The 22,937-nt window shown below is 37.2% G+C and overlaps 1 protein-coding gene across 1 annotated transcript in view; it reads right to left on the bottom strand.

Annotated features, from left to right (window-relative positions):
* The window catches only part of LOC115210286 (endoplasmic reticulum metallopeptidase 1), an 85,959-nt gene that overhangs the window by 14,910 nt on the left and 48,112 nt on the right, over window positions 1–22,937 (bottom strand). The window contains exons 6-12 of the mRNA XM_029778789.2: window positions 20,455–20,673; window positions 18,656–18,885; window positions 16,163–16,328; window positions 12,950–13,140; window positions 5,904–6,059; window positions 2,849–3,054; window positions 2,217–2,332 (exon numbers count right to left, since the gene is read on the bottom strand). Of these exons, the coding sequence (XP_029634649.1) occupies window positions 2,217–2,332; window positions 2,849–3,054; window positions 5,904–6,059; window positions 12,950–13,140; window positions 16,163–16,328; window positions 18,656–18,885; window positions 20,455–20,673 (1,284 nt within the window). The remainder of the gene's footprint in view (window positions 1–2,216; window positions 2,333–2,848; window positions 3,055–5,903; window positions 6,060–12,949; window positions 13,141–16,162; window positions 16,329–18,655; window positions 18,886–20,454; window positions 20,674–22,937) is intronic.

Raw genomic sequence — 22,937 nt, 5'->3', positions numbered from 1 at the left:
GGACCTTCTCTTTGTGGCTGGTGACTTCAATGGACATGTTGGACAACATACAGGGGACTTCCATGGCGTACATGGAGGCCACGGTTTGCAATACTAACTTCAGGAAACCTGCCAGTCACCTAGTCACCTACCGATCTGGTAGACACACTAGTCAAACTGACTACATCCTCACCAAGAAAAGGGAAAGATGGCTGCTTATAAATGCCAAAACCTTCCCAGGCAAAGAATGTATACCCCACAACATAGATTGGTAGTTAGTGCCTTCAGGATCAGGGCTAAATGAATGCCCAGAAGATGACCAGTATGGAGGAGAAGGGTCTGGAAGTTTAAAGATCCTGCGAATAGATAGAGATTTAGAGACATATTACCCAAAGCCTTTGACGAAATAGAAGGGGATATAGCTTCACACGATGTAGAAGACAACTGGAGGTTTCTACGGGAAAATCTGCTGAGGGCCACTGACTAGATCTGTGGATGGTGCAAAGTCCCCTCTCGACCCAAAATAACGTGGTGGTGGAACAATGTTGTTGACAGGGCTATTAGGGAAAAGAAACAGGCTTGGAAGGACTGGAAGAATGGTGGTAGCAGGGAATTGTATCAGACTGCCAGAAGGGAAGCTAGGAGACAAGTTTATTTAGCCAGAGGGCAAGCAGATAAGAAAAAATTTGCCAATGTTCTGCACCCTGAGGACCAAAGACTTGAGGTATTTCGTGTTGCAAGACAGTGTGTGAGAGAGAATCATGATGTCATAGGAGAGAAATGTGTTCACATGGATGATGGTTCACTTGCATTAAACAAGGCTGCAAAGAGAGAGGTTTCGAGACACCACTATGAAAGGCTGCTAAATAAAGAGAATGAATGGGAGAAAGAGAGCCTGCCGAATGCCAACCCAACAGAGGGACCAGCTTTCCGAACTGACAGTGCCTTGGTAGATAAAGCAATTAACAGTATGAAGACAGGGAAAAACCCCAGCCCATCAGGAATCACTGCAGAGATGCTCAAAATATCTGGCAGTGTTGGCTATAGCCTAGTTACCCATATAGTCAACCAGGTGATACATGAAGGAGTCACACCCAATGACTGATGTAGCACCACCATAGTCAACTGCTACAAAGGTAAAGGTGACGCTTTAGATACAAATAATTGCAGGGGTATCAAGTTGTTGGATCAAGTAATGAGGGTCACAGAGAGGGTCATAGCCCAAAAAATTAGGGAGAGAGTCAGTTTAGATGAGATGCAGTTTGGGTTTGTGCCAGTGAAAAGTACCACTGATGATATATTTCTGGTAAGACAACTGCAGGAGAAATACCTAACCAAAGATAAACCTCTGTACCTAGCTTTTGCTGACATGGAGAAAGCCTTTGACAGGGTCTCCCGATCCCTTATCTGGTGGTCAATGAGAAAACTAGGGATAGATGAGTGGTTAGTGAGAGCTGTGCAAGCCATGTACAAGGACGCTGTCAGTAAGGTGAGGGTTGGCAACAAGTACAGTGAAGAATTCCAGGTTGGTGTAGGGGTCCACCAACGTTCAGCCCTCATCCCCCTCCTATTTATCATAGTGCTCCAGGCAATAACAGAGGAATTTAAGACAGGATGCTCCTGGGAGCTCCTATATGTTGATGACCTTGCTCTAATTGCTGAGTCACTATCAGAACAAGAGGAGAAGTTTCAGGTGTGGAAGCAAGGATTAGAATCAAAGGGCCTTAGAGTCAACCTAGCTAAAACCAAAGTCCTAATAAGTAGGAAGGCAGACAAACCATAAATCCCTTCAGGTAGATGGCCCTGCTTGGTCTGTAGAAAAGGCATAGGTAGAAACTCTATACGATGTACCCAGTGTAAGCTATGGAAATATGCTGTGCTTGAGAAGACCTGGCAAGCCAAGTGAGACCAGAACCCGTGGACCCTGTGCAGGTGGCACATAAAAAACATCATTTGAGCGTGGCTGTCGCCAGTACCACTTGACTGGCCCTCGTGCCGGTGACACATAAAAGCACCCACTACACTCTCAGAGTGGTTGGCATTAGGAAAGGCATCCAGCTGTAGAAACTCTGCCAGATCAGATTGGAGCCTGGTGTAGCCATCTGGTTCACCAGTCCTCAGTCAAATCGTCCAACCCATGCCAGCATGGAAAGCAGACGTTAAACGATGATGATGATGATGATGTATAAAGTAGTTGTTGACTCTTAAATATGTAAAGAGTGGCTATTAACACTTACCTATAACTGAGAATGTTAGTTCCACCTCCTTAGCAGAAAGTTTTTTTCGATTTTCCAGTTTAACTTCAACCGAAGGGGAACGCAATTCTGTGTTGAGTAAGATGTAGGCGGATTTCCTGCATGAAAACAAAATAACAAATAGAAATATCAACAAAATAACAAAATAAAAATATCAAAACTGAGTAATTAGTTAAATGGGGAAATATTCTGCAAAAAAAAAAAAAGAAATACCAATTGAATTTTCATCATGTACCAGTGAAATCAGTGAAAATATAACAGAAATAGAATATGAAACACACAGGCATTTCTGAACATTTCTGAGCAAAATAGATACATAAACTTTTAAATTCTATCTACTACTGTTGCTGGAAAACTGTTGGTGTTACTGTTATATAGTCTCAGATTAGCCCTGATTGAGTAGATTTTTAAACAAAGTTGTTCTAGGTACAACAGGTGCTTTTATGTGACACTGGCACAGGTGACATATAAGGTAAAAGTCTTTTTTACCTTATATGTCATCCAGCATCAGCAAATTAAGTACCACTGATACAGTCAATCACCTACAATTCTACATGCACCTCAGTCTAGATATTAATACTAAAACCATGCATTGATTGACAGACTGTTGTTACCTGAGATCAATAATCCAGAGCATTGGGTAATAATATGGCCAGCCACAATAAGGTCCTTCACATTTCAACTCTACACAACTTTTGAAAGCTTCTGGCTGTGCTTCACGAACTCCTTTTAAACCATTGTGATCCAGTGATATAAACCATATACCAGAATCTGTGTGACTTACATTACCTTGCGCATCATGAAATCGTCTTCGAATATGCTGTAAGAAAAAAGATAAAGATAAAACAGCTTATAAAGAAAAAGAAAACATAAAATTATCACAACAATCCATGCTTTTACCATTTTTTTTTTCTGGCATAGTCAGAGGAGGAAGGGTAAACTAATATGCCTCTTTTAGGTGCTTCCAAAACTTGGAAGGAAAGGCAGAAGTTATCATCAGGTCAGAGACTAGCCAAAAGACTAGATGATAACCCAAAAGGGTTGCCAAAGGGTAAATTGCATTTAAGACACCACAGGCCACATTCAAGTGCTAAAACAGGTGATGAAATGAGTCTTCCACCTCAAAACAGGAGTGGTCTCTTTGAAGGGTTTCTAAGCAAGGCTTTGACAAGCACAAAGCTTTTGTGGAAGACTTTTGCCCAAAGATGCTCTGCAGTGGGATCAAACTCAAAACCGAGTAGCTGCAAGACAAACTTTTTAAACCAAAAAATCATATTAAGATTTTATTTAATACCTGTTATAAATGGCAGAATAGTGTTGAGCCTAGTGTGCTCACAATAAATGACTAAAGGTTTATAGGTTTAGAACACTGGAGCTGTTTAAAACAAATTCTTCTCACATTTCACAATTGAGTTGATTATTAAGAATGAGAAGGAAGATTTCCAATAGTGAAAAAATCATAGATGTATTAAAAATATGCAAATGTTCAAATACTAAAACCAATCTTCAAAAGTCAGTATGAAGAATGGTTGAAGAAAAAAAAAGTCGTAAAAAAATTAAATGAAAGAAATAACAAGAAAAGCTACAAAGATTTCAGATAGTTGTGTTATATAAGCTAATTAGAAAACTAGTTTTATACTTCTCATTAAAGTTTGTCTAATTGATGATAGTGGCAATCTACTGCTAGAACACTGGTAACCAACTGCTGCAATGTTCATAACTCACTGCTGCAATATGGACAACAACATTGGCAAACCACTGCAGGAACATAGACACAATAACAATATTGGCAGTCCCCTTTGCAATGCTTTGTAAGCCAGCTGCTGCAGCAACACTAGCAATTCACCATAATGAAACTAGCAACACACTGTAACAATACTGGCAATGCAATGCTGGCAAACCTGCAGTTATACTGGCGACCAACTGTAACAACACTAGCAATGTAACACTGGCAAACCACTGTAACAACACTAGCAACATACTAACACTGTTGGTAACCCAGAGCAGCAACATGTGCAGACAATTTCCACATGGCATCAGACTCAACACAGAGGCCTACATCAAGTGGTTGGAGGAGGTTGTGCTGCCCTGGGTCAAGGGAGTGGTTGCTGGAACACCCTATGTCTGGCAACAGGACTTTGCACCATACCACACAATTGTCCTGTCTGTAAATTGTCTCTTAGCCTATTGTCTATCGACAAACAGTCCATCTACCAAGCAGCAACACTGAGAACAACACTGCCAATTTACTGTCTACATCCCAGCTGCAGAGCCACTACAAAGTTTTTAATTCAAATTGAACATTCAATATACAAGATAGGTTTAGTAGTTTACAATTGTCATCAAGTTTTTTTTTTTATTTCACTTCTCTCCACTTTAATAGTTTACTGTCAACATGGGTTTCCTATGAAGTAGGAATGGTACCAATTAACCTACTAACTTGAACAGTAAAATGTGTTTACTTAACAGAGAGAATACAAGGAGTGGTCACAACATCATATAGTGGGGAAAGACATCTTTCCTGGGATCAAATGTCAGTGTATGGTGGTGTTTAACATAGAATGAGGTTCTGAAAACCATCTCTCACACGCAGCCTGTAATAAGAACTGGTCAAGGATCCAATGGCAAAGATGGCCAGCTGAATACTGTACTAGTTTTTCCAAATCATCAGTAGGGTTTGAACTCAGCATTACAAGTTGATAAATACCTTTATTAACTTTAAAGCTAGGCACTATCCAAATGTGATCAATGCCAGGCCCGCCTGACTGGTTCCTGTACCAGTGGCACATAAAAAGTACCCACTACACTCTCAGAGTGGTTGGCGTTAGAAAGGGCATCCAGCTGTAGAAACATTGCCAGATCAGATTGGAGCCTGGTGCAACCACTGGCTTTCCAGACTTCAGTCAAACTGCCCAACCCATGCCAGCATGGAAAATGATGTTAAATTATGATGGTGGGGGGGGGGGTCCGTGGCAGCGGTGGTGGTGGTGATGATGATAGCAGCTAACAAGACATAAAGTCAGAAGCTGGTATCTTGTCTCTAACTCTGCATTGTGTTGTAACCAACAGACTTGACTCTTTAGTAATTCAATCCAATTAAATGTAAAATGGTGCCATAGGGTAGAAACAATGAACTCTTGAAGTCAGTAGACCAGCACAGTGATTTGAACTAATGATGGAGTCACAATGCAGTTTACTCAACTTACTAGGAATAGCAACCAACTAAATTTCCTGCAGATAGCATTTCATAATACTACAAAAGGCACATTGAGAAATGTAGTCTTGGGTGGACTGTACCTCAGAAAACGATTAGATGATCATGGCTACATCGTATTTGAACGATCAGAACCCACCAGGAGCTAAACAACAACAATCCTACAGCAATTCTGTTGCTTTTGTTATGTTTAGCATTTTAGATTTTAAAAATAACCCAGATATTATAAAGAAGGAAAAGTATGATATCAAATATGAGGTCTTACAAGCTAACCTACAAGATAGGGTAGCCAAATTTCCCTCAAATCACACCCACACTACCATCGTAAAATGGTCACATTGCACAATGTATACTTGGTACTTCTAAAACAATGGCATGGATAGTTATGCTTGATTGGGGCTGATTTAGAACTAAACAACAACAGCAAAAATAACAGCAACAGTATGAAGTCTTACTTTCATCATCAGACGTTGATAAGCTGGTTTCTTGTCATCAAGGCTGTAAGGGAAGCCATAGTCAGTGAATAATATCACCGCAAAGCCAATAAGAGTGACTACAGATAAAATGCCAACTAATTTCTTCAGGCCACTGCTGACTATCCATATATTAGCCTAAAAAAAAGAATATATCTAATCATTAGTAACAATAATAACAAAAAAAACAATAAAAAGTACAACATTAATAATAATAATTTTTCTAATTTAGGCATAAGGGACAGCAATTTTAAATAGAGAGAGTTAGTCAATGTGACTCCTTTACTTCACACGTACTTTATTTTAACGACCCTGGGGGAACTCTGAATAAAAGGAGCCTTAGCTTGCCACAAGGAATTTTGGTCGTCTCTAACAGTTCCACCACTTCATCACTTTCCCCCCAATAAATACAACAATATTTATGATGAATTTTTTTCCTAACATAGGCTCGACATCAGGTTTTCTTTTGTTTCTTTTAACATTTACTTTACCCCCAGTGCTTTAGTAGTACTTTATTTCACCTGTTGTGAAGTAGAGGGAAGTACAAACATAAAGATACTAACACATAAATATATGGAGCAAGCTACCACAGTTTCCATCAATCAAATTTATTCATAAAGCATTGGTCAATGCAAGGGTATTGTAGAAGACATTTGCTCAAGGCACCATGTAGAGGAACTGAATCTGAAACCACACTGTACTAAAGTAAGCTTCTTAACATGCCTGCAACTGTGACATGCCTATATATATATGTATACATATACACATACATACATACATATATATATATATATATACATAACAAAGTGAAGTTGTAAGTGGAAATATATATGTGAGTGGAAATATATATGAAAGAAGGTTTAAAAATGCAATTTTAAAGATGTTTATTCACTTGACCGGTTTTTTTAGAAAAGATTATCAAAAGTATTAAAATACATATATACATTCTCTGATAATAATAAGAAAATGTTAAAAACAGTTTACATGATTGTTTCAGTCATGTGACTGTGGCCATGCTGGAGTACCACCTTTAGTTAAGCAAATCGACCCCAGGACTTATTCTTTGTAAGCCTAGTACTTATTCTATCGGTCTCTTTTGCTGAACTGCTAAGTTACGGGGATGTAAACACACCAGCATTGGTTGGGGGGATAAACACAGACACACAAACATATACACACACATACATATATATATATACATATATACGACGGGCTTCTTTCAGTTTCCGTCTACCAAATCCACTCACAAGGCTTTGGTCAGACCAAGGCTATAGTAGAAGTCACTGAACCTGGAACCATGTGGTTCATAAGCAAGCTACTTACCACACAGCCACTCCTACGCCTATATATATACATATATATTATATACATATATATACATATATGCATATACTGGATTGCCTTGTGTATATATATTTAATCGAAGGTGTATCTGCTGAAAAAGACTTCGCCTAGCAAATTATTTTATTTGCTGAAAGAATATGAAACTATTAGTCCAGGAGTTAGATGGTAAATGTTTTTATTTTTCATTCCATTCGAAACTTTATCCCTAATAGTGGTTTGGAATTTAACTTTCCTTTCTAGCGTTCAAGGAATCCTATGATGGATACCTCTTATGTGTTTGAATGTACACTATATTTATATGAATAATATATAGTTTATTGACTAAATTTTTTTACATGCTAGGCCACTGGTAATGGAAATTTCAAATATTTCTGATTACCCTTTGATATTATTAATCATTGATAATTTTTCTGGATAATTTTCAAATCAAAAAGCCGGCATTTTATTTACTGCTGACAAGGAGCTGTGCTTGCATGGTAGATTTGAAAAATTAGAATGTATAAGCACGGGGCACATACTTGATTGCCTCATGTATATATATTTAATCTAAGGTGTACCTGCTGAAGAAGACTTCTCCTAGCAAATTATTTTATTTGCTAAAAAAATATGAAACTATTGGTCCAGGAGTTAGATGGTAAATGTTTTTATTTTTCATTCCCTTCAAAACTTTATCCCTAATAGTGGTTTGGAATTTAAAAACATTCGAGCGAGGTCGTTGCCAGTGCCGCTACACTGGCTCCTGTGCAGGTGGCACATAAAAAGCACCATTTGAGTGTGGTCGCTGCCAGTACCGCCTGACTGGCCCTCGTACCGGTGGCACATAAAAGCACCCACTACACTCTTGGAGTGGTTGGCGTTAGGAACTCTGTAGAAACTGTACTAGATCAGATTGGAGTCTGGTGCAGCCATCTGGTCTGCCAGTCCTCAGTTAAATTGTCCAACCCATGCTAGCATGGAAAGCAGACATTAAACAATGATGATGATGATACCTCTTATGTGTTTAAATGTATACTGTGTATATATATATGCACACACACACACACACACATACACATGTGCACATAGTTGTAGAACACAGGGAAGAAAATCACATTATAATACAAAAAAAAGGCAGCGTAAAATAGCGTTGTATTGAAACTCTGAAGGGTTCATAAACTGTTACTCTGAGTTTCACAGAACTGACTTAGATACCCACGCATATTTAGAACAACATTATGGTTTATTAATGTCATTTATAAACCATACAACTGCTCAAAATATTTATGACTGTCTGATGTCCGGATATATGAAACTCTGTGTAACAGTTTGTGAAGTTGTTTTCAGCTTCAATACAACATGATTGATTGATTGATTGTCAGACAGACAGACACACACACAAACAGACAGATAGACAGACAGACAGATACATAGATAGACAGATACATAGACAGACAGATACATAGATAGACAGACAGACAGACAGACAGATAGATAGATAGACAGACAGACAGATAGACAAACAGACAGAGAGACAGACAGGCGGACAGACAGACAGATAGATACTCACACATACACATATATACATATATTAATACACATAAGGGTTGGATAAAATAATAAAATCATCACTTTTTATTGCACTACTTTTTCTATTGGCAACATAACAAAGTAAAACCTGTTCTCGTCTGTAGATATGTATTCATTTGAATTATGTATATTTTGTATTTCATGACCTAGCTCTGTTTTTCATTTTTTTGCAGCTTTATGTATTTAAATAAGTAAAAATGCATTAAATACTTGATTTTCAAAGAGCATAAATTTTTGATGTTTCAAACAACTGAATTGTTTAATGTTTCAGGAAAATCTCTAAAATCATGTTGACATTCCAAAACCAAGGTAAAACCAGCCCTAATAAGCATAATTCTGGACAGAAGGCAAAGCTCATAGAGAGTGATTGTAAAAACCATTGAACTGTCAGCTAAACTGACAGCAAAACTAAACCACCTGTGTGTCAACTAAAACCATTTGTTTTGTACTCCATAAATCTGTATAGCATAGGAGGGCTGCAACTGCTTAAACCTCAACTATCCCTTATCAACACTGATAAGCAGAAAAAAAATGAAGTTCAAGACTTATCAGAAGTGGTCATTGGCTCAAGGGAACAATGTCATCTTTGATGAATCATTACTCACCCCCCCCACCCCACCTAAGAGTAAGTTTATTCCTGGAGACAGCCCAAATAAGCCTTCATCCTGACAATTTGACCCCTGCAGTGAAGCATGGAGGTAGCTCTGTGATGATTTGCATAGCCATGTCACAGAATTCACATGACTCTTTAGTTGTTCTACATGGTCAATTTAACACCAAAGATTATCTGAGTAAGTTCACTGATCATGTTCATTCTACATTACAAGTATTGTTCCCTGGTAGTAGTGCAATCTTCCCAGATGATAATGTGTTGATTCACACATTAGCTGCTGTGAGTCAGCACAAAAGTGATGAAGACTGCTTGGACTATTCCCTACAATAATTGATTCTTAATATAGTTGAACATTTATGGTGCATTTTGAAGCAGCAAGTCAGAGACAAATTCCCTTAACGTAGTTCTCAAACAGGATCATGTGTGGCTGTGTAGTTATAAAGTTTGCTTCCCAAACACAGTTTTCAGGTTCAGTCTCACTGTGTTGCACCTTGGGTAAGTGTCTTTTTCTGTAGCCCTAGGCTGGCCCTTGTGAATGGATATGATAGATGGAAATTAAAAGAAGCCAGTTGTATATGTATATATATATAAGAGGGATGACTTGTAAGTGGACATCCATTATGCTAGAAGAAGATCTGCTAGGGTCTTACCACTAAGTGGTAAGACCATATAAGACCTCTTATATGTATGTAATATAATTTTTTCTGAAACTTCAGATTTTTCAATATGTAGACCACTGGTTTTAAATTGATATTCAAATTAATATTCAATTTTTCACCCTTACTATTTTAAATTTGTATGCATGTGTGGGGGGGGGGGGGAGTAAGTCTCCTTATCACATGATAGTTGTAAGAGTCAGTGTCAGACAAACAATGTCATTCTTTTGCAACAATCTGCATATATATGTCTGGCTATGAGGAAATATTACTTTCCTTGAAAACAGGTAAGGGTTGGTAACATGAAGGGCATCTGGTAAAGAAAATACATCTCAATAAACACTGTCCAAATTATGCAAGCATGAAAAGATGGACATTAAAACAATGAAGAGTGTGTGTGTGTGTGTGTGTGTGTGTGTGTGTTGTGTGTGTGTGTGTGTGTGTTTGTGTGTGTATGTATGTATGTATGTATGCATGCATGTAAGTATAAGCAGAGTCCATCAGGACAGCTTCCATAGTTTCTGCCAATCTAATTTCATTAATAATACTTAGATCAACCCAAGAATATGGTAAAAGACATCTTAGCCTAAAATGCCACATAGTAGCTTCAAACATAGAACATTATAATTGAGCAATGAAATTCTTAACCACTTTGCCATACATGCATGTATGCATATGCACACACACACTCACACACACACACATATCTCTATATATAATATATATATATAATCAAAATATGCAACAGGAGTATCAAGAGGTAATGTAGAATGACAGTTTCAAGTGGCTCCATTTAATTGAACAATGCAATCATTACATCAATTTAAATGCAAGGCTATCCTCGGCTGCATAAATAAATAAAATTTTTAATCAGTTGGACACATTAATATAATTTTACTCAAATTCTCTAAGAGAGTAAGACGGGGAAGAGAGTACATTATTAGCTACTAATATAGCTAAAAATATACTACACTTCTAAGAACTGTATGAAGTTTGTTAGGGTCATAGATTGTAAAGGATTGTGGTTCATTTTTAATTTATTAGTCTTTTTTCATCAACAACCAAATCTAAGGCTAGAGGACAGTGCCTGTTTAGAATGGCGGGCAGGAATGAGTTGACAGTTTATAGTTGGGTATGGTCATAAATAGTGTCAGGATTTTAGGATTTGTAAAAGTAACTGTCTATAAAGGAGGCTGGGTAGGGGAAGACCCCAAATCAAGATGCTAATTACCAGTTAAAGGGGCAAGATGCTAATAAAACCTATGATATTAATACAGAGGAAATTATCATGGGGTACTACGGATGATCGTATATAAATAATATTATGTTGTATAAAGATAACATTACTAAAAATGATATTAAAACTAGAATAGATAAAATGAGTATATATACCAATTTTCAACATTAGAATGGGAAGATTACATAGAATTAGTTTAATATTCATTCCTGTACTTAATTATTTACTTATTAGGTGGTTTCTATAAAGATTGCTCTAGGTATTTACTTATGGAATACTGGAGTGATATATCATGCTATCTTTTTATTAATTATAAGCTAAGAATACAAAAAAATAAGTTATGCACAGATGTGTGTGTTCTTACAGCCTTATCACATTGAATACGCCAGTTCTTGTTCGATCACCAAAGTTAAGCAATGCCAAATCTAGTTTGTACTTAAGTGGGTGACTGCATCTCACACTTTTGTGAAGGTACATGGCTCAGTGGTTAGAGCATCTGGCTCACAATCATGAAGTAGTGAGTTTAATTCCCAGACCAGAATCAAAGACACATTATTTCACACTGCTGCAGTTCACTCTGTTGTAGAAATGAGTTGCAACATCACTGGTGGCAAACTGTATCAGCCTTTGTCTTTCCCTTGGATAACATCAGTGGTATGGAGAGGAGAGGCTGGTATGTGCGGGCAACTGCTGGTATTCCATAAACAACCTTGCCCAGACTTGTGCCTTGGAGAGGAACTTTCTAGGTGCAATCCCAAGGTCATTCCTGACCAAAGGGGGCCATTACTCTTTATTTATTTATATATATATACAGAGATCCATAACTTTTGAAATTTAAAACAAAAGTTTTGGCAAAATACCCTGACCAAATAGCCCACAGGATAATGATCACCAACTTAATTAGGAACCTTAAACTCAACTTGACCTCTCCTTAAACATATATTGGATGAGTCACACACAAATTATTGATCAATATAAGTATTTAGAAAAGCTTAAAGAAGACGATAAACCTGTTTGACTGTTACATGTTATTAATATATAATAGTTTCCTTTACCTTGCACAAGTCTAGTATTGTGGTGTTGTATCTGCACAAGTACACCTTGTCATTAGGCCATATATGTCATTCTCCAAACACCTTCATTTGTTTTGCCATTAATTTGAACCTTGCTTCAGACAGATTTACAGTAAAGAGCCACTGAAGACTGGTATAATTACCAGAACAAACCTTGCATCAATCCCTAACCTAACTATATACAAGGCAAATACACTGGTCCAAATTGGTTTTGACTTAAACACCAGCCACTTTTGAACCCAAATTCATGTGAAAGAACTGATTAATTCTTCCAAGTAAATGCTGATCAAACAGCAAAGAATAAATAAACTTTAAAAGAATTATGGTTTTTTTTTTAGATTGGCAAGTAACCCTGAGTGCATTACCCATGGACAAAACGAAAGGTAGAATCTGAATTGAAAAAATAGTTCAGATTTTTGACCCATTATATTTCCCAATGAAAAATAAAATGAAACCAAAAATATAAAGGAAAAAGGTCAGAGATCAATGATGAATAGAAAGAATAAAGATAGTTTCCTATAGAAAGAAGATGAACTTACACTGAATCCAGAGATAACAATGATGGGGAGAGCAATCATGACACCAACAGCAGCATCAGGAACAATGAAGGAGCCAACACGACCCATGATGGGAAGAAAGAACAGTAGTGATAAATGAGACATGTAGAGTGTCAAGAGAGTGGGCAGACAGAGTGCAACGAAGTGACCAGCCAACAGACGCAGTATATGACCTGAAAGATGTAACAGTTTTGTCAATGTATGAAGATGTCTGTGGAAATGGTCAACAGAAATAACATATAACATATTATACAGCAAGGAGATAATCAAGACAGTTATAGAAAACAAACACATAAGACATATAGACACAGATTTAGATAATTGTTGATACATTGTTGGACCGCCAGCCAAATTTATTGTCAACAGTAACTAACTTTCAGTGCCTGCTCACTCTACATTACAGATAATTATGGTAGGATCAGATCTGGATTCAGGAAAACTGGTGATGACCAGTACAGTCAATAATTTAACATCTTAACTTCACTTGAGCCAATGTGTCAGCAATAATTAACTAGTAAGAAAACTAGTTAAGTCCAATCGTCATGAAGAGTGTAGAATCTAATGTTCTGGGCCTTGCCTTTCATCAGAAAATGAAGGTAACGGAGAAAGTGAGTTGTAAATATGTTAATTATTCATTTATAAAATCCTCTTCTCAAGCATAAGGCTTAGATAATTCAGCTCCATTTAGCAATACTCTGTCCTTTACTTCTTATAAGATGCATTTCTTTCAGTTGGCCTTCAGCTGTTCTGCACCAGGTATTTTTGGGTAATCCAGGCTTTCATTTCCCAAGAGGTGCCCATTTCAATGCTATCTTTGGTATATGTCTTGATCTATTCTGAAGGTATGCTTTATCCATCTGAGTCACTGGAGTTCTATTTCTAGAACCACAGTATTGCAAACAGTTTTGTAGTACAACTTCTCATTTGATATTTGTTGGAAAATGCAAGACATTTTCTTCAGTACCTATGGGGGAAAGCATTGATCTTCTGTTTTCTTTCACCACTCACTGGCTTTCTGAATCATAGATTAGGACAGATTTGGTGAGTCCAATCGTAGATCCTACAACTCAAGTAACACCTCAACATTTTCCTTTGTTCTTCACAGAAATGAAGAACATGGGCCAAAATAATTAGACTCAACACTTCACACAACAATTCAACACATCCAATATTCTATTAAACTCTCATATAAATAGATACCATGGTATGGTGCTGATCAACCTTGTGAGCAACAGAAACTGCATGAAATTAACAAGTGCTCCATTAACTTGCAAGTGCTAAGTCAAACTCCTAATGTGAGAATATACATCTTGAGAAGGATCAAATACCGTCAAACAGACATTCTGGATATACTCAAGATACATCTAGATGTACACTAGTTCTCATTGCTACCACAAAAACTCATAAGGGTCACATACCATTACTATTATAGTTACATGGTGTAGCTATACTTTTTTTATTGGCATTATTGTTTTCTCCTTAATTAAACATTACATTTTGTCATTATTTATGTTTCCTCATTAATTAGATGTTACGCTTCATTGTCGTCAAACAATGTGGGTCACTGTAAATTAAACATTATATTTTATCAAAAATTAATGTCAAAAGCAAAACATTAATAAATCGATGTTTTACTATTAATTAAACATTATGTTCATTGCTAATTAAAAGTTATATTTCATCATTAATTAAACATGCTTCATTGTTAATTAAGCTTTACATTTTGTTGTTAATAAAACACTGTTTCTTTGATGATTATTTCCTTGATAATTAAACATGTTTCATTATTAATTAAAGATGTTTCATCATAAATTAATGTTTCATGATTAATTAACACTGTTTTGTTAAATTAAACACTATGTTGGATATATTTCTTTTGTCAAAGATTATTTTTTCTCATTAAAAATTACTTTTGAATGCTCACATGAAATAAAATGAAAATTCTTTTATTCCTCTTAACAATAAACAGTATAGAAAAAATAGTGAAAACAGCCCTTTAATCAGGTTAATTTACAAATCAATTATACAGAATTCAATAACACACAAGTGTTAGGTTTCACAGTAATGTAGTATGGTGTGACCTATGTTGCATTGTTAGCTCCCAAGTCAGCCTTCATCAAGCAGACATGTAAAAAAAAAAGTGTACCAGCCATGAGTACCCCATTTATTTTTCAGACAGTTTATCATGGATTATATTATTCAATGCATGTTACACCTTTTTATAATACTGTAATGTGAGATGTGAGGGAAATTTCAATACTATTTCAAGCTAGCTGAGTAGTCAGATGAGGATACTTTTGATGATTTATGGTGCATAACATGTGATGTGATATAAAGCAGTGTACGTAGTGTGGTGGGAAGTGGTCTGGTATTATCAAGTGTGATAAAGAGTGATATAGTATAATGTGATATGATGGGATATGGTATAGTGTGTTACAGTGTATCAGTGTGGCATGGTGTGATGTCACATTAATCTTTCAGCAAGGCAGAACTAAGGAAATGAACTTATGTACTTAACCTTTACCTCACAGTGTTTATAGCTGGCATTAATCTCATGATTGTATAGTCAGTAGTTTATCAACTTAACCTCATTTGTGTATTCTTTTTATTTTTAATTTTACTAGTTTTAATTGCTGGACTGGGGCCTCACTAGGGCACTGCCTTCATGAACTGAGTTAACTAAATATATATTTACCCTCATACTGTTAGACAAGTACTTATTTTCTCAACTTCAGAAGGATGAAAGGCAAAGACAACTTGGATAGGATCTGAACTTAAAACAAGAAGATAGAATCAAATACCACACAGGATTTTGCCCACCATTCTAATGATTTTGCCATCCAACTGCTCATATGTATGCATGCATTTAAGAATGACCCCCCCCCCCACACACACACATACACACTTCTTTGACAACCTCCTGACAACTTCAAACCATTAGTATTGGTCACCATCATTAAACACATCCACTCAGTAATTTACCAAGGAAGTATTGAAGTATTAGTGAAAAAGTTAGAGGTACATTATCAAAGAATAAACAAGAAAATTAAACAGTGCCTGTAATAAACAACTAATATGACTTTATCAAAGTGTAACAGTGTCTGATTTTAATAAATGGTTTTTAGCTCAAAAATGTATGGGGAAATATTGAAGAAGTTTAAAGCATTAATTTGATAAGAAATTAGGGTGACTCACCTTTGATGCAGGGTCTGAACAGTCTAAAAAGAAGTGAGAACAGCAACCAAGCTGAGAGAAGATAAGCTGAACCAACATTGTAGTAGGTAAGTAATGCCAATAGACTGGACCATACCACAACATTGGCATCATAGTATAACTTTTCCAAGGTGAAGAGGTTTTCATTCTGGGAGAGAGAGAGAGATTGAGAAAGTGAAATATATTTGTCGGTGCTAATCAGAAAGTCTTAACATGAAGAACAGAAGGGAATTCATTACCATCATCATCATTTTAATGTCCACTTTTCCATGCTTGCATGGATCAGAACAAATTTATTGATGGAGATTTTCTATGGCCAAATACCCTTGCTATCACTAACTCTCACCTGCTTCCAAGCAAGGTAATATGTCCTCATTGTCAGAACATGAGCTCAGTGTGATCATATTGACTCCAGTATTTGACTGAGGCTGATAGTTTATTTTAGAGGATGAAAGGCAAAGTTGTTTTCCAATACCACCATGGTTAACTTCATCTATCATGCTTAAGAAGAAAGCAGGTATCAATAAAATAGAGTACCAGTCAAGTACTGGGATCCATTTAACCAACAGTGTTGCTTCCAAAAATATTTCTGGCCTCATGCAAATGTTAGAAATCATTACTATTGTAAATAACAACAATAATAATTATTATCATTTTCATGTTCACTTTTCCATGCTTTTTTGGTTCAGACAGAATTCACTGAGGCAGATTTCCTATAGCTCAATGCCCTCTGTGTCACCAACTCTCACCAGTTTCCAAGAATGAAAAGACCAGAAACGAATGATACAACTTGTATGAGGTGATACTTTTTAGAACTCTCACACAATGTCAAGACAATGAGATAGACACACACATATATATAAATCCTTTGTGTACAATTATATTTACATAAAAAGCTCTCATACCAGTGCCACGTAAAAGCAACCATGCAGGTGCCATGTAAAAAGCACTCAGAACAATCTGTAAAATGGAAGGACATACAGCAGTAGAAACCAAGTCAAATCAGACTGGAACCTGGTATAGCTCTCCTGCTTGTCAGCTTTGGTCAAACTGTCCAACCCATGCTAGCATGGAAAACAGACAAGATATGATGGTGATGACAATGATAAAGGCTTTGGTTAGCCTGGAGAAATAGCTGAAGATGCTTACCAAAGGTGTCACACTGTAGGGTGCAACGCAAAGCCATACTTCTTAATCATAGAGCTATACCTGCACCTATTAATAATCATCATTATCATCACTTAACATCTGCTTTCCATGCTAGCATGGGTTGGATGATTTGACATGGAGCTGGCTAGCAGGGAGCTGTCCAGATACCAACTGTCTGTTGTGGCATGGTTTCTATGGCTAGATGTTCTTCCTAACGCCAACCACTTATTAATAATAAGATAGTAATTCTTTCTATAGGCACAAAGCCAGTATTGATGAGGGGAGGCTGATTATATTAACCCCAGTACTTGACTGGTACTTTATTTTATTGATCTCCAAAGAGATGACAGGCAAAGCTGACCTTGGCAAGATTTGAGCTCAAAATATAAAGAGCCAAAAGAAATGCTGCCAAGCATTTTGTCCAATATGCAAATGATCCTACTAAATCATTGCCTTACATCAACCTCAGTGTTTTACTGGTATTTAATTTATTTCCCCCAAAAGGATAAAAGGCAAAGTCGATCTCAGCGGAATTTGAACTCAGAACATAGTGACAGGTGAAATACTGCTAAGCATTTCGTCCAGCATGCTAACTATTCTGCTAGCGTGCCACCTTAATAATAATAATAATAATAATAATAATGATGATGATGATGATTTCAAATTTTGGCAAAAGGCTAGTAATTTCAGGACAAGGGCCAAGTTGATTACATCAACACCAGTACTCAACTGGTACTTATTTTATTGACTTCAAAAGGATGACAGAGTCAACTACAGCAGAACTTGAACACAGAACATAAAGACAGACAATGCTAAGCATTTTGCCTGGTGTGCTAATAATTCTGCTAACTTTCTGCCTTCCTTTTAAACATTAAGTGATATCACTACCACTATTATTATCATATTATTGGTTTTAGATATTGGCACAAGACCAGCAAGTTCCAGAGAGGGGGGAAAATCAAATACATCAATGCCAGTGCTCAACTGGTACTTTATTTTATTTTACCTTTCATCCTCAAAAGGATAAAAGGTAAAATCGAACCCGATGGCATCTGAACTCAGAACATAAAGTCAGACGAAATGCCACCAAGCATTTTGCCCAGCATGCTGATGATTCTGCCAGCTGCAGCCTTAAAAATGATAATAACAATAACCTTGAATTCAATTATAAATTCAGCAATTCTAATAGAGCCATCTTTACTGCAGAGCCTTGAGGACACTAACACAAAGATACATTGACACATCAATACAAAAGATATACAAAAACAAATAAAATAAATAAATCAATAATTACATAAAAGAATATAGTAGAATAACTTTGCTTACTTTATAGAGAAAGTGCTTTGTACAAATCAATACAAACAGTGCCACCGTTAAAGCCGGAATAACAAACACCCAGATGATGTTGGTGGAATGGTTGTACCAAGACATAGCATGATCAGATCTGTCAAGCACGAAAGCAGATGCCAGCATGGTGGCCACTATAGAGATCCACATAACAAATAGTGCCAAAACTGCCACAAATAACTGTAACAAAGACTTCCGTGATGATTTACCTAAAAAAAGTAAAAATAAAGAAAAGTAAAAAAAAAAGAAAGGATGTGTTTCAAGTGATGACAAAGTGAGTTACGTTTCACTGTCACCATCACCACTTTTGAAATCTACTTTTCCATGCATGCATGGTTCAGACAGAATTTGTTGAGGCAGATTTTCTACAGCCAGGTGCCCTTCCTGTTGCAAATCTTTACCTGTTTCCAAGAAAGGTAATACTTCCTCCCATGGCTGGACATGTTTTCACAGAAGTTTGGATATGAAAGACACCGCTTGTATGATGATGATGCTTACTTACAACAACTTGATGACAAGACAAGGAAACACCAACTCACACACAAACACACACTTACATACATATACACACACACACACACACAAACATCTATATATATAAACGGCAAAATGTCTGTGTGAGTGTGTCCTTTATACAAATCCACAATTTTTCAGTTAGAGGGCTCGCACTTTCTATTGTCACTCAAAACTGTCCAAGGGTGGTCGTGCACATCTTTGCATTTCTCCAGTCACCCCGCAAAGCCATTAAAAAATCAATAGAAGTGACTTTTTTGTGAATTTTCTATCCAAAACCCAATCAAAATGCCCAAAACTTGATATGCCAATTGAATGCCAGCTAGCTGTATGTGATTGGTCGGAGGTTTGGACAGTACTTGCGTGTATGTGCGCACACACGCAGCTGTATATGCATGCACTAGCAGTATGACCCAGCGTTGCCGGGTCATAGTGCTAGTTTATATATAATCACACACACACATACATTCATATACAATGGCCTTCTTTCAGTTTCCGCCTACTAAATGCACTCAATTCACAAGACTTTGATTTGCTGAGAGCTATAGTATAAGACATTCACCCAAGTGTCTTTTAAAAGACACTGAGAGGTGAAAGGAGAGGAGATGAAATACTAATACAGTGAAGGGGAAGTAGTGAGAGTAATAGCCATGGCTGAGAGGGAGTGAGAGAAAGTAATGACAATGAGAAAGATGAAATAAAGTGACAAAGAGAGCACCATATGAATGAGAAAGGAAGGAGTGATAGATGAATAACAAGGAAACGAGTGAAAAAGCCGGTAAACAGTGTTTGAAGTGTGAGTATATGTGTGTGTAAAAGAGATGTATGTTTGCATGTGTGTGTGTGTGTGTGTGTGTGTGTGTGTGTGTGTATACAATGGAAATGGGATGGTAATGTTCAATGCTGAAAATGTGTGAGTATATATGTGTATGTGTGTGCATGTACAAGAGAACTATGTGAAACTTTATATATACATGTAAAGTAAAAAAAAAAAATCGGAAAAATAATCCAGAATCCTTGTCCAGTACCGGATCAATCTCAATATTTAATTTGACCGTGCCAGTCGCAAGACCAAACATTCCCGAAAGTTTCATCTGAATCCATCCAGCGATTCTTGAGATATCTTGTCCACAAACAAACAAACAAACACAACTGAAAACAATACCTCCGTCTTCACTAAGGTGGAGATAATAATAACAATAACAAAAGCAACAAAATAATTTGAAACAAAATAAATTTCTGGAAAGAAAAAGAAAAACACTCACCTTTAGAACTGTTGCCATAAAAAAGATAACTTTTAGCAATAAGTAACAGACTGCACACTACAATGACAATGTTCAAGATTGCTGCTATTCGTTTAGGGTAAACAAACATATAAAAACCCAGCACATCATAAAATACCATGTTGCCATGACGATCAGCACCTGGGTCAGCTAGTTTTGGTGTGGAGGCTATTGTTTCCAACAGGTTTTTCAAATTTTCACCTTGAAAATAACAACAGAAATGGTGAGAATATCTTAGCTTACACACACACACACATTCACATATACATATATATATATACATACACACATACATATATACATATATGCACACACACACACATATATACATGTATTTTTACTTCATTTTGCCAATCAAAACTAATGACAGCATTAATCCAAGACATTCATCCTCTTCTGCATCCAGCACATTGTTTCTCATGGGAACAGATGTGGCTGACAAGACTAAGATGAGACAGGCAGATCCTGTAGCATTGAGGGCACTGAAAATGACCCCAAACAACAACCACAGGGAGGTTGATGACAACATCTCTTTGTCTCTTCATGCAGTCTCCAGCATCACATACAGACCTTCATGCCTTCTGATTAACAGCCAGACTCCAACCGAGTGGGACGGACGCCACATAAAACAAGAAACTGCTCAAGATGGTCATGAAAACGAAGTCTTGGACCTCCATGCAGCCTATTTCTAGCCTCAATCTTGCTGAACAGGACCAGCTTTGGGAGCTGGTTACTCAGCATTCGAATGACATGTCCAACTCAATAGAGAAGACGATAAAGGATACAGACCTCAATTCTGTAGCATTTTGGTATGAGGCACCTTGTCCTTTCACAGGAGACTGAGGATACTTTGTAGACATACAAATGTGTGTGTGTGTGTGTGTGAGTAAGTGAGTGAGTGTGGTTGTGTTTCCTTGTCTTAACATCAAGTGATAGTTGTAAATGAGTGTCACTGTCATATAAGCAGCGTCATTCATTTCCAGTATTCTGCAAGAATGTGTCTGGCCATGGGAAAATATTGACTTAAAAGTAGGTGAGGGTTGGCAAAAGGAAGGACATCAGGTTGTAGAAAATCTGCCTCATATAAACTCCATTTGACCCATGCAAGCATGGAAAAGTAGATATTAAATGATGATGATGATTTAATTTATAGATAAAGTGTATAAATAAGAAATATTTGGATATATTTACAATGGCCAATGCTGCTGTCACGTAACTGGTACCCATGCCAGTGGCACATGAAGAGCACCTTTCAAGTGTTGGGCCTCACAGAGGCAAAGTGGCTGAGTTCTTTTCGAGCACTGGGCCTCACAAGGGCAATGACTGAGACCTCTGGCATTATGTCATGCTTGAGAAGAAGACCGATCAAGATGAGCAAAACCATAGTTGTAGCAGATACGGGAGTCACGCAAATAGCACCCATGCTGGTGGCATGTAAAAGCACCCATTGCACTCTCAGAGTGGTTGGCATTAGGAAAGGCATCCAGCCATAGAAAACTATGCCAAATGAGACTGGAGTCTGGTGCAGCCTTCCAGTTTACCAGCTCCAGTCAAAACGTCCAATCCATGCCAGTATGGACAATAGATATTAAATGATGATGATGATGATGATGATGATATATATATATATATATATATATATGTGTGTGTATGTGTGTATGTATGTATATAAGTATATGTATGTTTATACATGTGTGTATGTGTATACAGGGCGCAATGGGTAAATTGTCGCCATTTAATATTTTCAATTTCACACATGTGCATTGTTTGTTTCTGATTCTGTTGACTACACAGTATTGTAGGGTTAGTTGGGAACATCTGTGAGAAAAACAACACCAGGACACAATTCACTCTGCCAGAAATTTTGAAACAACATGCTGTACTGCTTGGCATTTGTGCCGGAAGCTCCAATACAAACATTTCAGAGTGTTTAGGTGTCAATCTGAGGACATGTACCAAAAATGATAAAAATCAAACATCCAATCAACATCATAGTGTTTGGAGTGATCACTAGTGATGGCAACATTATGCCTCTGTTCATCTTCCCACATGGCCTCAGACTCAACACAGAGGCCTACACCAAATGCCTGGAGGAGGTAGTGCTGCCCTGGGTCAAGAGGGTGGCTGCTGAAAGACCCTATGTTTTGGCAACAGGATTCTGCACCATGCCACACAAGCAGGAGAACCCAGTCATGGCTGTCAGACAATTTTTGCGATCACTCCTAACATCTGGCCACATAACTCCTCAGACAGCAACACCCTTGATTATTATGTGTGGGGCGCAGTTGAGCAAGAGACCAACAAAACTTCTTGTAACACCAAAGCATTTGGCCAAATTTGGACATGTGACAGTTTAACATAATAGCAATGATATATATATATATGTGTTAGTTAGTTAATTTGGCTCAAAAGCAAATAGCAAGGCCATGTAGGGAGACATGGAGTTAAGTACAGGGTGGTGTTCA

This window comes from Octopus sinensis, linkage group LG4 (assembly GCF_006345805.1).
Source record: "Octopus sinensis linkage group LG4, ASM634580v1, whole genome shotgun sequence".
NCBI classification, from domain to species: Eukaryota; Metazoa; Mollusca; class Cephalopoda; order Octopoda; family Octopodidae; genus Octopus; species Octopus sinensis.
Note: the sequence above shows the minus strand (reverse complement) of the source record. Positions and strands in the feature narration are given on the sequence as shown.